Genomic DNA, 12,617 nt, shown 5'->3' with positions numbered 1-12,617 from the left:
TGTATATAGTGTAACAAGCAGCAAAATTTTTGAAAGTTAAAGTGGAAGATAACCGATTTCATTATGGTCATATCATCTGCCACAGTAGATACGATGCAGCAAGATGAAAGTTATTAGGTTTTGACACAAAAACTGAGAACATTGCATAAACTGATGACTTGGAAATAGTCAGTGCTTGTCCATAGCATGTGGAACCAGAGGCTAAGAAAAGAAGAAAGGAACAGAAATTCTAAGACGTGTGGTTGATTACCTTCAACTTGTTGAGAAAGAGCCAAAAAGCAGGGATGTTATTCACTCTGTCAAGAATATAAGAAAGATAATCAATTTACTTGAATCAAAGGTGATCAGTATGAATCATAAAGTTTTGAGAGCAAGAATGTCAACAAGTGAATATGATAAAGTTGTTGTACAAATTTAGGCAACCTACTTGGTACAAGTCCATTTCCCAACCTGGACATGAATCCAGGCATATGTGTTTTTTATTTTGCCAACTGATCCGGCCAACATCATTCTTATGATGAATTATTTACTGCTGTTGGCCAACCCATCAAGCCATCTTGCCTATCAAGCTGACCACAGTAATATATTTGCTGTCAACAGAACCGTCCAGCTATTCAGATACAGTGGATATGGTACGGGTCCAGTTTTCAAACATCATTGATCCATACCATCAGTGACACTGTCTTGTGCCGACTTCACTGCCCAGACCAGCCAGCCAGTTAGGCAACTTTAAGCCATACAACTGACCTGAAAGCACCCATATTGCTGGTTTAGTGCACACACACACACACACACAGAGATGCTACCAGGTGTTATGTATATTCGATTAAGTTTAATTGTTTGTTTGTTAGTTTGAATTTTTTATTTTATTTGATTACATGCTATTGTAATGTAATATTGTTTATTGGACTTTATTTATTTTTTAGAATTTAGTTCAGTTCTGTTTGACCTGACTTTTTTTAATTTTCATTGATAAACACCTGATAATAGAAACACTGTATCTAGTTTCTGACCTTGATTCAGAACCAGTGGCAGTTTTAGTAAATAACTTTTTTAAATTTGTTTTTTATTTCTTCTCAGAGTAATAATTATTTAGTTAAGTGAAGGCCATACTTGGATTATATGATATTTATCATGTAACAAACGTCCATTTCTAGAAAGTTAACCCCCATCCGGGAATCTGTTTGGCATCTTAGGTAGACATATTACTGATGTATTGAGAAAGAAGTGTCATTCGTACCTTAACACTTGAGACGTCAGGTTGTTTATGTTGTGTCCAGTTTGGGCCAATTATTTTATTTTCTTCAAATTATTTTGAATTCATGTGATTCTTTTCCCTGGAAATACTAGTGCTCTAAATTAATTCGTGGACAATGACATTTATTGAAATTTATACAGAATTCAAAAACTGGAATAATATTTTGTGTGATTCAGCAAGAGACTGTTGACACTGCAGCACTTTGCAGGTTACAAAAGACATCATCCTTTTCCATTTTGGATTTCATCAGGATTTGAACTCAGTTTCATTCAGGACTTTTTATTACTAGGACTTCTATTTTTATTCTTGGATTATTTTTGGATTTGATTTGTAAAGCCATAAGTTCTTTTTTCTCATTTTTCACTTGATATTCTGGGGAAATAAATTATTTGTTAAATTTTACAAAGCTTGTTGTCTTAACTTTTTTCCTGTTACTTTTTGTAATAGTCTAGGCCCGTTACACAGGGCATGCGATCGCATGATTCATGCTAAATTTTTACAAATTTGCACCCTTTGGAAAGCAGTGACGTGTGAGAAATCCTACTAATTAGTTTCAGGTTGCAGATCTGAAAATGTGCAGTGTACAATTTTATTCAGCCTTTCACTCGCAAAGTACTTGTCTTGACATAAGCAGGTGGAAATATTGTAGCGCTTGTCACGCTGTTTTTTTTTCTTCATAACTTGCATAGAAGTCTAACTAGCCAAGACAGCTGGTCTTACTGAACCAGCAAAATGTTCTGTCCCTCCCAGCCATGCCAGACCTTCACGTTCGTGTATAAGTAGTCCTGAATGTCAGAAGACCTCTGTTTGTAGACTTCCAGTGCCAGAGATTTTTGGCAATGCATGTTGATAAGATGGTCTCATCTTTGCTATATGGTATCATTTATCTTCGGCCACAGCTAATTGCATAACCAAAGAAAATAATAGGGTAGCCCATCATGTTATGGCCAAAACCCTAACAGCCTCCTCAAACCCAAATCTAATATGATGGGATACTCTATTGCACTCTGCATGGTTCGAACCACACCATGTAGCAACTTTGCATTCCCCAGCCTTTCAGGTCCCCTGTTGTATTTGGGTATGTCTAGAGGAAATCAGATAACAGACAGCATAGGAGTTGGCTCTGCAGTTATCAGTACAAAAGCTGTTCTTGCCTTGCCCTTGTCATGAGCAGCCTCTGTGATGGGATGACAGGAATCAGAGATGATGTTAGAGGTTACACTCAGATGTGACAACCTTACAGAGCGAGCATTTGCAGATCATCTTACCCTACTTCTTGCAGACAGCAGGGAGGGAAGAGAACTTCTCCTAGGCCTTATAGAGAGGTAGTCAGGGCACATAATTTTGTGAATCATGCAAAAAAATTATGAATTTTTGCAGTTGGAGACCAGTGATGCACAAGAACTCTCACAAATTAGTTTAAATTCATTCATTCATATACAATTTTATTCAACCATTTACCTGTATCTGATTTTATTCAGCCATTCAACCATAGAGTGTCACGACGTAAGTCACGTCAGTAGAGGTAATACAGCACTTGTTGTGACCTGTCTGTTTTGGTTACTGTTTACACATCTGAGTTTTTCAGCTTGATGAAGGAAAAATACCTATTACAGACCTGTCAGCTCTTACGATTTGACCATATCTTTTCAAAATGACCCTAAAATTATGGGTTTTTCATACCTTGCTAAAAATTAGACCAACTTGTATAAGAAATATGACCACCTTAAAAGAAGGTGTTGTTAGGGTTAACAGATCTGCTATAATTTATATATACATATATTTAGTTCTTTAATCATTCTTTTTATATTAAAAAAATTATATTGCACAAAAATATGTCAAACATAAACATTAAAGTTCATATGTATGTTATTTCTATGACATACGCATTGCAAGGATTCATGCAAGGGATATACACTTTGTGAGGTTAAGTGTAATGTAACACTTGCCTATAATCTAGAAAATCAGCTGTAATAACAGTAACATCGATAATGCTAGGAGAATTCAGATCTTTACAATAACATTAGATATTAATTTTTATTGAAAGAAACAAAACTTATAAAGACAGACTTCCTTCGCTCCATTCAGTATGTATTGCAACTCAACAAAGTGAGAAGAGCTCTCATTATCATATCAGCATTGCAAGGGTTTTCACAACAGATAAATGTTAAACATGGAATTGACTATATAGGGTATTTACAAATTTTATAAAAGTCAGCTTGCATTGGGCAAGCTGACTGGAAAATTATACTTGTTTTGGGGAATTCTGAGCTTGCCCCAACACAATATCCCAATATGAGTTCAACCATAAGACAAGGGTAAAGTCTTCTTTTTTGTTTCCTGTCAAGATAGCAAACTCGCATCATCGACTACATCTGCAATAATGAAAGCTGGGCTTTTTTGTAATGACTTATTGGTACTCGCTGAAGTCACCTTAAAATTGGCCTTGCACATCAAAATATTTGACAAACTTACTTTTGAAATTGGTAATACTTACTTTTATCCTTTGAGTTGTTTGCCAAGCAGTAAAAGCATTGGTCTCCTGTAATTACCACATAGACAACAGAACGTAAACACGGGGTGCTACAGTTTTGGTACATCAATCATGCTTCGAACAAATCCTCCTGGTACAAGTTCCTTTTATTTCCAGACATACATGGTAAAGAAATCTCATGAGTTATATTAATAACAATTAAAAACTACTTGTCGTATAATAGTCAACATGCATCAGAACATTCTTTGACCAGCTGATTGTTTGGAGTCAGCAAGCTTACAAACTGCTTTCAGGTCAGGTTAGGATCTGGAAGTTGGTGAATCCTGGATACATACAGATGTTGTAATTAAAATGTAACTGATAAATTAAAATATAAATTTCTATTCCTTATATTTCAAAACTTGCTTTAAATACAAAATATTCACACTATCACATATGTGCAAAAAAAATGCAAGACTGACCCTGACATTGACTATAACATGGAACTGGTAGATGAAAGAAACTGGCCATTAAGTTAATGGAAGATTGCAGTACATATATGGGCTGTTCTATTTAAACATATATAGTACTCAGGGAAGACAGTTTTTTAAAAAAGATATGCCAGGGTAGTTTGATTTCACAGAGTTCATATTAAAATGATAAGAACATTTTAAATTGCATCTATGGGTGAGTATTCCACTTGAAAAGTGCCTTCCCTGGGTACCATGTATGTTTTAATGAAACAAACTTAAGTAATAAATAAAGGTGCTGATATATGTACTGATGTAATGAGGTGAGATCACAGGGTATAAAACTTGCAAAACAAAACATTATGAACAGAACATGGCCCCTTTCTCCCTCTATCACTGTTTTTGACTTAGCCTTGGTCAAATATCTTGGAAACTTTAAATTGCCCAAGCCAAATTAGAGCTTGGCTTTGAAGTAAGGCAAGTGGATATGTAAAGCCCTGTGTAAATTTCAATGACTGCTCTCTTTGAAGAGGGAATGGTTAATTGTAGATGGAAATTTACATGACTTTGGTGCTACAGTGGTGGTTAGTGACATGATCTGTAGCATAAGAAATTACCTGTAACTTATTTTTTTTAGTTAAGAGCAGTCATGGTTTCAAAGGAACAAAGAAAGGTCGATGGCAATTATGTATGATTTGCAATGCAATTTATAGCAGTGCCAGGATGCATATTGCCTAAATGCCATGGTTGTTGGTGCGTTTGAAAGGTGGTTAATTAAGACATTGATTTATAAAATCAATCCCTGCATGATGATTATGGTTGTAAATGATAGGTGGTCACTCATAGCAGATGTCACTCTAGATAGGTTTTACTGTTCCAATGTAATTAGTAAATCAATTGGTGTAGACTAAGTTCAGATTACAGGGTAAACTGACTATAAGATGGACAGATGGACATATGCATGGACACAGGACATACCATAGAATAACCAAATATAAGGCAAACTTGAATCAATTTTCTCATTTCAGGCCACAGCAGTTGAGTACAAGAAACTAGCTGAAAGAAGTTATGGACACCATTCTCTACATGTCGTTTTACCAAATCAAGACAGAGTTATCACCCAGTGGTTCTCACCTTCTTTCAGCTCTATCTACATTCCCACTATCAAGGACAATGTTCCATGCAACTCCACTGTAGATCTAGATGTTTTCTACTCCACAGATGGAAGTAGCACGAATGTCTTCAACTTTGTGGTATGTCTTGTCTCAATGTGAATGGGATAGAATGTTGTAAATTTTACTTGTATTTATCATGTACCAGTTTTCATGAATTGTATGATTATTAGAAATCACATGCTTAAATACCCATCATAAAATAGTCTGCCATAATGCCATTTCTTACTGTGGCATATCCACAGATTTAAGTGCCAGCAAAATGTTCAAAATTAACCAATAAAAGAATGAATTAAAAGTGGTCTCAAACCGGAATGGAGAAAATAATGGTGAGAAATAGAGCATATGCTGTAGAGAGAAACAGCATATGCTTTAGAGAAAAACAGCATATGCTGTAGAGAGAAACAGCATATGCTGTAGAGAAAAACAGGCTATGCTGTAGAGAGAAACAGAGCATATGCTGTAGAGAGAAATAGAGAAACATTGGAGAGAAATTATTTACAAACAATTAGAACAATATACAAAATTACTGTGGATGTTCATATTGGAATTGTGACCTGAGCTGACAGCAGCATCCAACAGGACAATGGAAATGTTGCAGATCTTTGGTGGAATATTACATCACTTGTTTGAAATTGTGTTATGCATTAATCCATTTTATCCAGTTTACCAATTTCTACTGCTGCAGTGCCTGATTCCTGAGAAGCAATTCTAAATACATTGTCATAAAATGGAGCATCATACAGCAGCAGGGGGAATTTTTCTACTCTCCTGTTCAGCATAACGGTTTGTTTCATCAACAAGTTTTTCCAGATTAAATCATCCCAAAGTAACTCAAAGTAATGTTGTGCATTGGCTTTTTCTAGGTGCTGAAAAGTTGCCCCTTCTATAAATTTAAATTGTGGCTGTAATGGAGGTGAAAAATCATCTTGGACCCATTCCTCTTCAAAGCCTTCAAAGTCTGCTTCATTCTCTGAATCACTGTCGAAAAGTGCATGAATCTATCATCATCTCTTTCATCAACGTGATTCAATTCTAACCCATCATTTAAGTCAATATTATCATCAGAATCATCCAAATTGTTAACTTAAGTGTCACTACCCTCGCTATCAGCATCCATGTTTACATCTGAGTTGTTGTCCATAATTTTATTGATCGATTTTCAGCTAAAAAATTTGTTTTAAAAACACTTTTTAAAAAAAAATTGCACTGCGCATATGTGCTTTAACCATTTCTTGTGTTGGTGAAGAAGTACACAAATATTTGTGATGTATAACACATGTTTCTAGAGACCCAACACACATACATAGTCTAGTATGACCATTGTAGTATTCAAGATAAAATGGGATACTACAACTAAAGGGTATTCAGGATAGAATGAGGTATTACCACTGTAGTCAAATTCAGGATAAAATGGGTTAACAACAATGAAACCAGTCTATAAAAGAAACTGAAGGAACTGCAGCAAAAGTTTGTTCTTTATTGACAAATGTGCTTTATATAAAGGTTACATGACAGTAGAACTTTGAAAGTCTCCAAATTTTATGTTGGGGATTTTGATAGTTTCAAGTTTCGTGAGGTCACAGAGATGAGGATGCATTAAACTCAAACTGAACTAGTCATCCGGGCAATCCTAAGTACATGGTTGTTTTATGTTTAAGCTGACAGTTTCTTTTACTTTATATAAAGGAAATTAAGCAAAGGAATTCAGGATTATTGTCTCTTGTGATAGGTCTGTGTGTGAGTGTTTGTGTGATTTGAATTTATAATGCAGACATGTGGGATCATCCCACCTAATCACATTATTCTGACACCAGGCCAACCAGTCCTATCACTAATCCCTTAATGCTGAGCATCTAGCAAGGCAGCTGTATTCATCTTTGCATTTATTAGAGACTGGATGGTACTTTTGTTTATGCATTTATTAGAGACTGGATGGTACTGTTGTTTAAACTTTCCTGAAGATCTTGATGAATTTATCTTTTGTGTAGAAAATAATCTTTCTAGATTTGCATTGTGGTGAGGTGTCAAACACAAAACATGTCAATATGACAAACATGATCTTCCACAGAACATGGCAGATTGTGCTGTGTAACAAAATCACAGAAAAGTATTTCAGCTCGTGTGACATGGTTTGTTGTTGATTATTTAAACAGGTTGGTTACTTTTGGGATTGAGCTGTGCGTTCATGTGTTGTCCCAATGCAGGGTGGTGGTGTCTATTGATGTCATACACCCCAGAATGATTTATGTCAAGGTGGAGCAAATAAAATGTTCTCCATTGCTGCTGTGCTTCACAAAGTCCATCAACCAATTGCACTGTCAACCAATAGTTCTGAAATTTGTTTTGACAGTTTGACTTTGAAGATGAATTATACTTGTACACTTGTCCAACTACTGAAATACTTGTGTTTTGCAGAGTAAATAAAATCTGACTTCAAAGAAAACATTGCTGCTAATCATGACCTTGCTAATAATTTTTTTATAAAGATGGTCTTAACACTCTCATTAAAGGCAGTGATGTGTAATAACTCTGGTTCTGCAACACATATCTGTTTGATTTACATTCCTCTAAATGAATTAGGTCATTCACTTAGTGTACTTGACCTATACAAATTGCCTAATGGGCCCTCACACAGCAGTACTCAAGGACTTGTCAATATTGTCAGTCAGTTAATAATTTGTGAATGGCTTGTTCTTTATCTCTGATCACCGTTACTGCACTCAGCTGTATAAACTGCCCAGTTTTAAGTGAGCACTAAGCAGGACTGTTGTCTTTTGTACACTTCAGGTTACAAATATATTTTTTGGAAGTAAAGAAAGGGTGGGCTAAACATTACTGTTTTTTTGTGTGACATGTCACTTATGGCAGGTATGAACTTGGTGAGTGTATTTATTCTGGATCATTCAAAATCTACTTTTTATGCACCAGTATTTATATTTTAGCAGCTTTTTTATACTGTTGTATGTAGTCACTGGTGAGTGTATTCATCTTGAAGGGTGCTATTCACCATATGCCATTAAGTGACAAACATTTTTTTGTTATATTTTTCAATAGCTGAGATTCTCTGCACTATTGAAACTTGAGAGCACTACTCACCAAGGGCAAAAGTAGATCACATTGACCTACTGTTTTGGCTCTAGTCACTTTGCAAGGTTAATAGATTATACCATGGTGGTGGAGCAAGCAAGATGTAGTATTCTGTAACATTTTTGTTTCAGTAATATATTAAACTTTCAGGTGTTTATCTTCATTATCAGCACATTAACAACATTGGTGGTGTGTCATAAAAATGACAGTCATAGCAGCAGTGATTGTGTATTATAACAATAACACATGCTACAGTGATCATGTGTTATGATTGACACTCTGCTTTGTACACAAGAATTGCATGTAAGAGCACAGACATTATCCATTGCCATCAAGATGTTACTTATTACCATCAAGACATTACCCATTACCATCAAGACATCCATTACCATCAAGACTTTACCCATTACCATCAAGACTTTACTTGTTACCATCAAGACTTTACTTGTTACCATCAAGACATTACCGATTACCATCAAGACTTTACCCATTACCATCAAGACTTTACCCATTACCATCAAGACTTTACCCATTACCATCAAGACTTTACTTATTACCATCAAGACATTATCCATTACCATCAAGACATTGCCCATTAACATCAAGACATTACCCATTACCATCAAGACACTGCCCGTTACCATCATGACATTACCCATTACCATCAAGACTTTACTTATTACCATCAAGACATTACCCATTACCATCAAGACTTATTACCATCAAGACTTTACTTATTACCATCAAGACATTACCCATTACCATCAAGACTTTACCCATTACCATCAAGACATTATCCATTACCGTCAAGACATTGCCTATTAACATCAAGACATTACCCATTACCATCAAGACTTTACTTATTACCATCAAGACATTACCCATTACCATCAAGACTTTACTTATTACCATCAAGACTTTACTTATTACCATCAAGACATTACCCATTACCATCAAGACATTACCCATTGCCATCAAGACTTTACTTGTTACCATCAAGACATTACCCATTACCATCAAGACATTATCCATTACCATCAAGACTTTACTTATTACTATCAAGACATTATCCATTACCATCAAGACATTGCCCTTTACCATCAAGACATCCATTACCATCAAGACATTACCCATTACCATCAAGATTTTACCCATTACCATCAAGACTTTACTTATTACCATCAAGACATTACCCATTACCATCAAGACTACTTATTACCATCAAGACATTATCCATTACCATCAAAACTTTACTGATTACCATCAAGACATTATCCATTACCATCAAGACATTACCCATTACCATCAAGGCATCACCCATTACCATCAAGACATTGCCCGTTACCATCATGACATTACCCATTACCATCAAGACATTGCCCATTACCATCAAGACATCCATTACCATCAAGACATTCCCATTACCGTCAAGACATTGCCCATTACCGTCAAGACATTGCCCATTACCATCAAACATAACCCATTGCCATCAAACAATTAAAATCACATGTCTGCCATTGTACAACCTTGCTAAATGCTGTTGGTAAAATGCTTTCAGTAACTAGATAATCAAAGAAAGACTGTCATAGCTTGATTGCAAAAAGTCACTTGGTAAGTGCCTGGTCATTATAGTTGATCTAGAAGTCAAGTTTTAATTGTTCATTTGTAGAGTTACTTGGTAAGTCTTCCTAAAATCCAGAAAGCCACTTGGTAAATACTTGATGATCTTAGTTGATCTAGAAGTCAAGTTCTCATTCCTCAATTCAAAAGGTCCTTTGGTAAGTGCTTGATCATTTTGGTTGGTTGAGAAGTACTTACATGAGAAGATTGATCTTTGTTAATATTAGTTAAAGTCACAGACTTCCTTATACTCTCAGCAAATTGACTGTGTACATTTTGACTGAAGTTGGTTTCCTTTTACAGGTGAAAAGTGGAGATAACATAATTCACATGGTGAGAAAAAAGGTGGTATTTCACAGAGCTGACACAAATATGGATGTCCTACAGATCAACCCAGCAGAGGAGCTGGAATACCATGAAAAGGAGGTGACAAAAGGTTGGCATCTGTTTTTGTTGCTTTCATCATGAATTCACAAGTCAAACTAAGGTCAGCTGTATTGATCTTTAGGACCCTGTATCTAATTACAATAGGTTTGCGGTTTTGCTAACAATGTATTCTCATTACTTTTTTGACTTGCAAAGCATTGGTGAGACATAGGGTCCCTTTTCTGAGGGTGTCATTTGTGCAGACATCAACATTATCGCCTCATCAGAGAAGCACAGGCATGGGGATCACTTTTCTGTTGGTGTTGTTGCTGTGGTCATCAGTGTTTTAAGTTATGGCATTTAGCTCAGTTTTTCTGAAACTGTTGTAAGAACCGCTCTGGTGGCCTAGTGGTTAGAGCGTCCGCCTCGGATGCGAAAGGTCGTGGGTTCGATCCCTGGCTGAGTCATACCAAAGACTTAGAAGATTGGTACTAACAGCTGCCTCGCTTGGCGCTCAGCATTAAGAGGTTAGTGTTAGGACTGGTTGGCCCGGTGTCAGGATAATGTGACTGGGTGGGACATCATGCTACATGTCTGTGGCATGATGCCCCAGTGCTAGACATCACTGTAAACTGCCATATTGCAGACATCATAGCGATATGACTGAAAAATTGTTAAAACTACATCAAAAATCACATCACATCACCTCACTGAAACTGTTGTATGTAGTTGCGAAACTTGATGTGTATATTGATCTTGTAGAGGACTAGTCACGGCATGCAAAAGTACTGTTACCTACTGTTCATGCTGCGGCAGTTAAGTTTCTTTTTTTATCTTTTTGATATCTAATACATTACCAGATGACATTACATAAGGATAACTTTCTCTACTACCTCCAAATCAGTCTCTGTTAAAAGAGAAAAAAGGTCTGTTGATATATGATATTGATAAAGGGAAGAAACTCTTATAGGTTAACTTCCCTGTCAACCCATTAGGTGTTTACCATCATACCAGGATGATGCCAGTTTTCACTTTTGCTGTCATGCTATAATGATGTCCTCCGTAGAATCCATTTAATCTTGTACTTAAATTTCATCAACCTTTTATTTTCAGTGGTAAAGTAAGTCAAAATGTTGTTATGAATTTGGTGAATTTATTCATATTTTTGCAGTTATGGTTCCATTCATTATTGTAACATGAGATTTCAATAGGTAACATTAATTTTCACTGGAGAAATTTTTAATTCTGATAATGAGCTTTACATTTATTTCAGTTAATTTGTTGTATGCACTTCTTTGATCCTTTTCTTCATTACAGAGATGACAACGAAGAACAAGAAGTGTAAATAGTTTAAGGTCATGGAGGATGGACATTAGACATGTTTACACATACAATTACTCATTGGTTGGAAATACTTGGTCCAGTGTTTTTAAAATGCAGTTCCAGGATTACAAACATGAGCATGATCCAGTATATCATGACTTTAAAAATACACTTCAAACCTGTATCAATGATTAGTCTCATGGGGATGCAAAGATGCCTTCTGCACCCCCAGTGCAGAAGCAGAAACAGTGCTAGAAAATACTTTATGCATGAATACAGTATTATTATTGTTCAGTCTCATAGATGTTGAGAGGCTGTATTCACCTCCCACACCCCATGAAAATGCAGAACAACACCAGAATATACTGTATTTGTGAATACATTCAAATCATTGATTAGTCTCATGGGTGATGTCAAGATGTCCTCTCCACTGCCCATGCAGGTGCAAACACAATGCCAGAATATAATGTATCTGTGAATACAGTAGAAAACAAGACTTTTGTTGTAAATATGTTGGTATAAATAATGTTTATATATTGCAATCCCACTGGGGATAAACCTGAGACCCCACCAAGGACATGTGAGGGCTCCCAGACAAATAGGATCATGCACACGAGGCAAGAGATAGGACCATGCACATGAGGCAAGAGGGCTTACAAATCAATATCTCTCCACCTTTGAGGTATGAGGGATTTCAGTCAAACTTGTCCTCTGGTCCTGAGGCATTAGCATATACATTTATCCTGTCCATGCATGAAAATATCAAGAAAACAAGCTGGACCCGAAGGTTTGGAATTTAATATGGCCTACTGTCAATACTGCAACAGCCGACTGGACCACAGGCC

General features: G+C 36.1%; 1 protein-coding gene across 3 annotated transcripts in view; it reads left to right on the top strand.

Moving 5' to 3' along the window:
- Window positions 1-12,617, top strand: part of LOC149801965 (alpha-1-macroglobulin-like) — a 251,727-nt gene that overhangs the window by 58,022 nt on the left and 181,088 nt on the right. For all 3 annotated transcript variants that reach the window (XR_016420765.1, XM_089956363.1, XM_089956364.1), the window contains 2 exons: window positions 5,230-5,454; window positions 10,387-10,519. Coding sequence is in view for 2 of the 3 variants with exons in the window: in XM_089956363.1 (XP_089812489.1) it covers window positions 5,230-5,454; window positions 10,387-10,519 (358 nt within the window). In the remaining variant the exon portion in view is untranslated. The remainder of the gene's footprint in view (window positions 1-5,229; window positions 5,455-10,386; window positions 10,520-12,617) is intronic.

Source organism: Sinohyriopsis cumingii, chromosome 4, assembly GCF_028554795.1.
Source record: "Sinohyriopsis cumingii isolate HCF-2022 chromosome 4, ASM2855479v2, whole genome shotgun sequence".
In the NCBI taxonomy this organism is placed as follows: domain Eukaryota; kingdom Metazoa; phylum Mollusca; class Bivalvia; order Unionida; family Unionidae; genus Sinohyriopsis; species Sinohyriopsis cumingii.
This window is presented reverse-complemented; position numbering and strand designations above follow the sequence as displayed.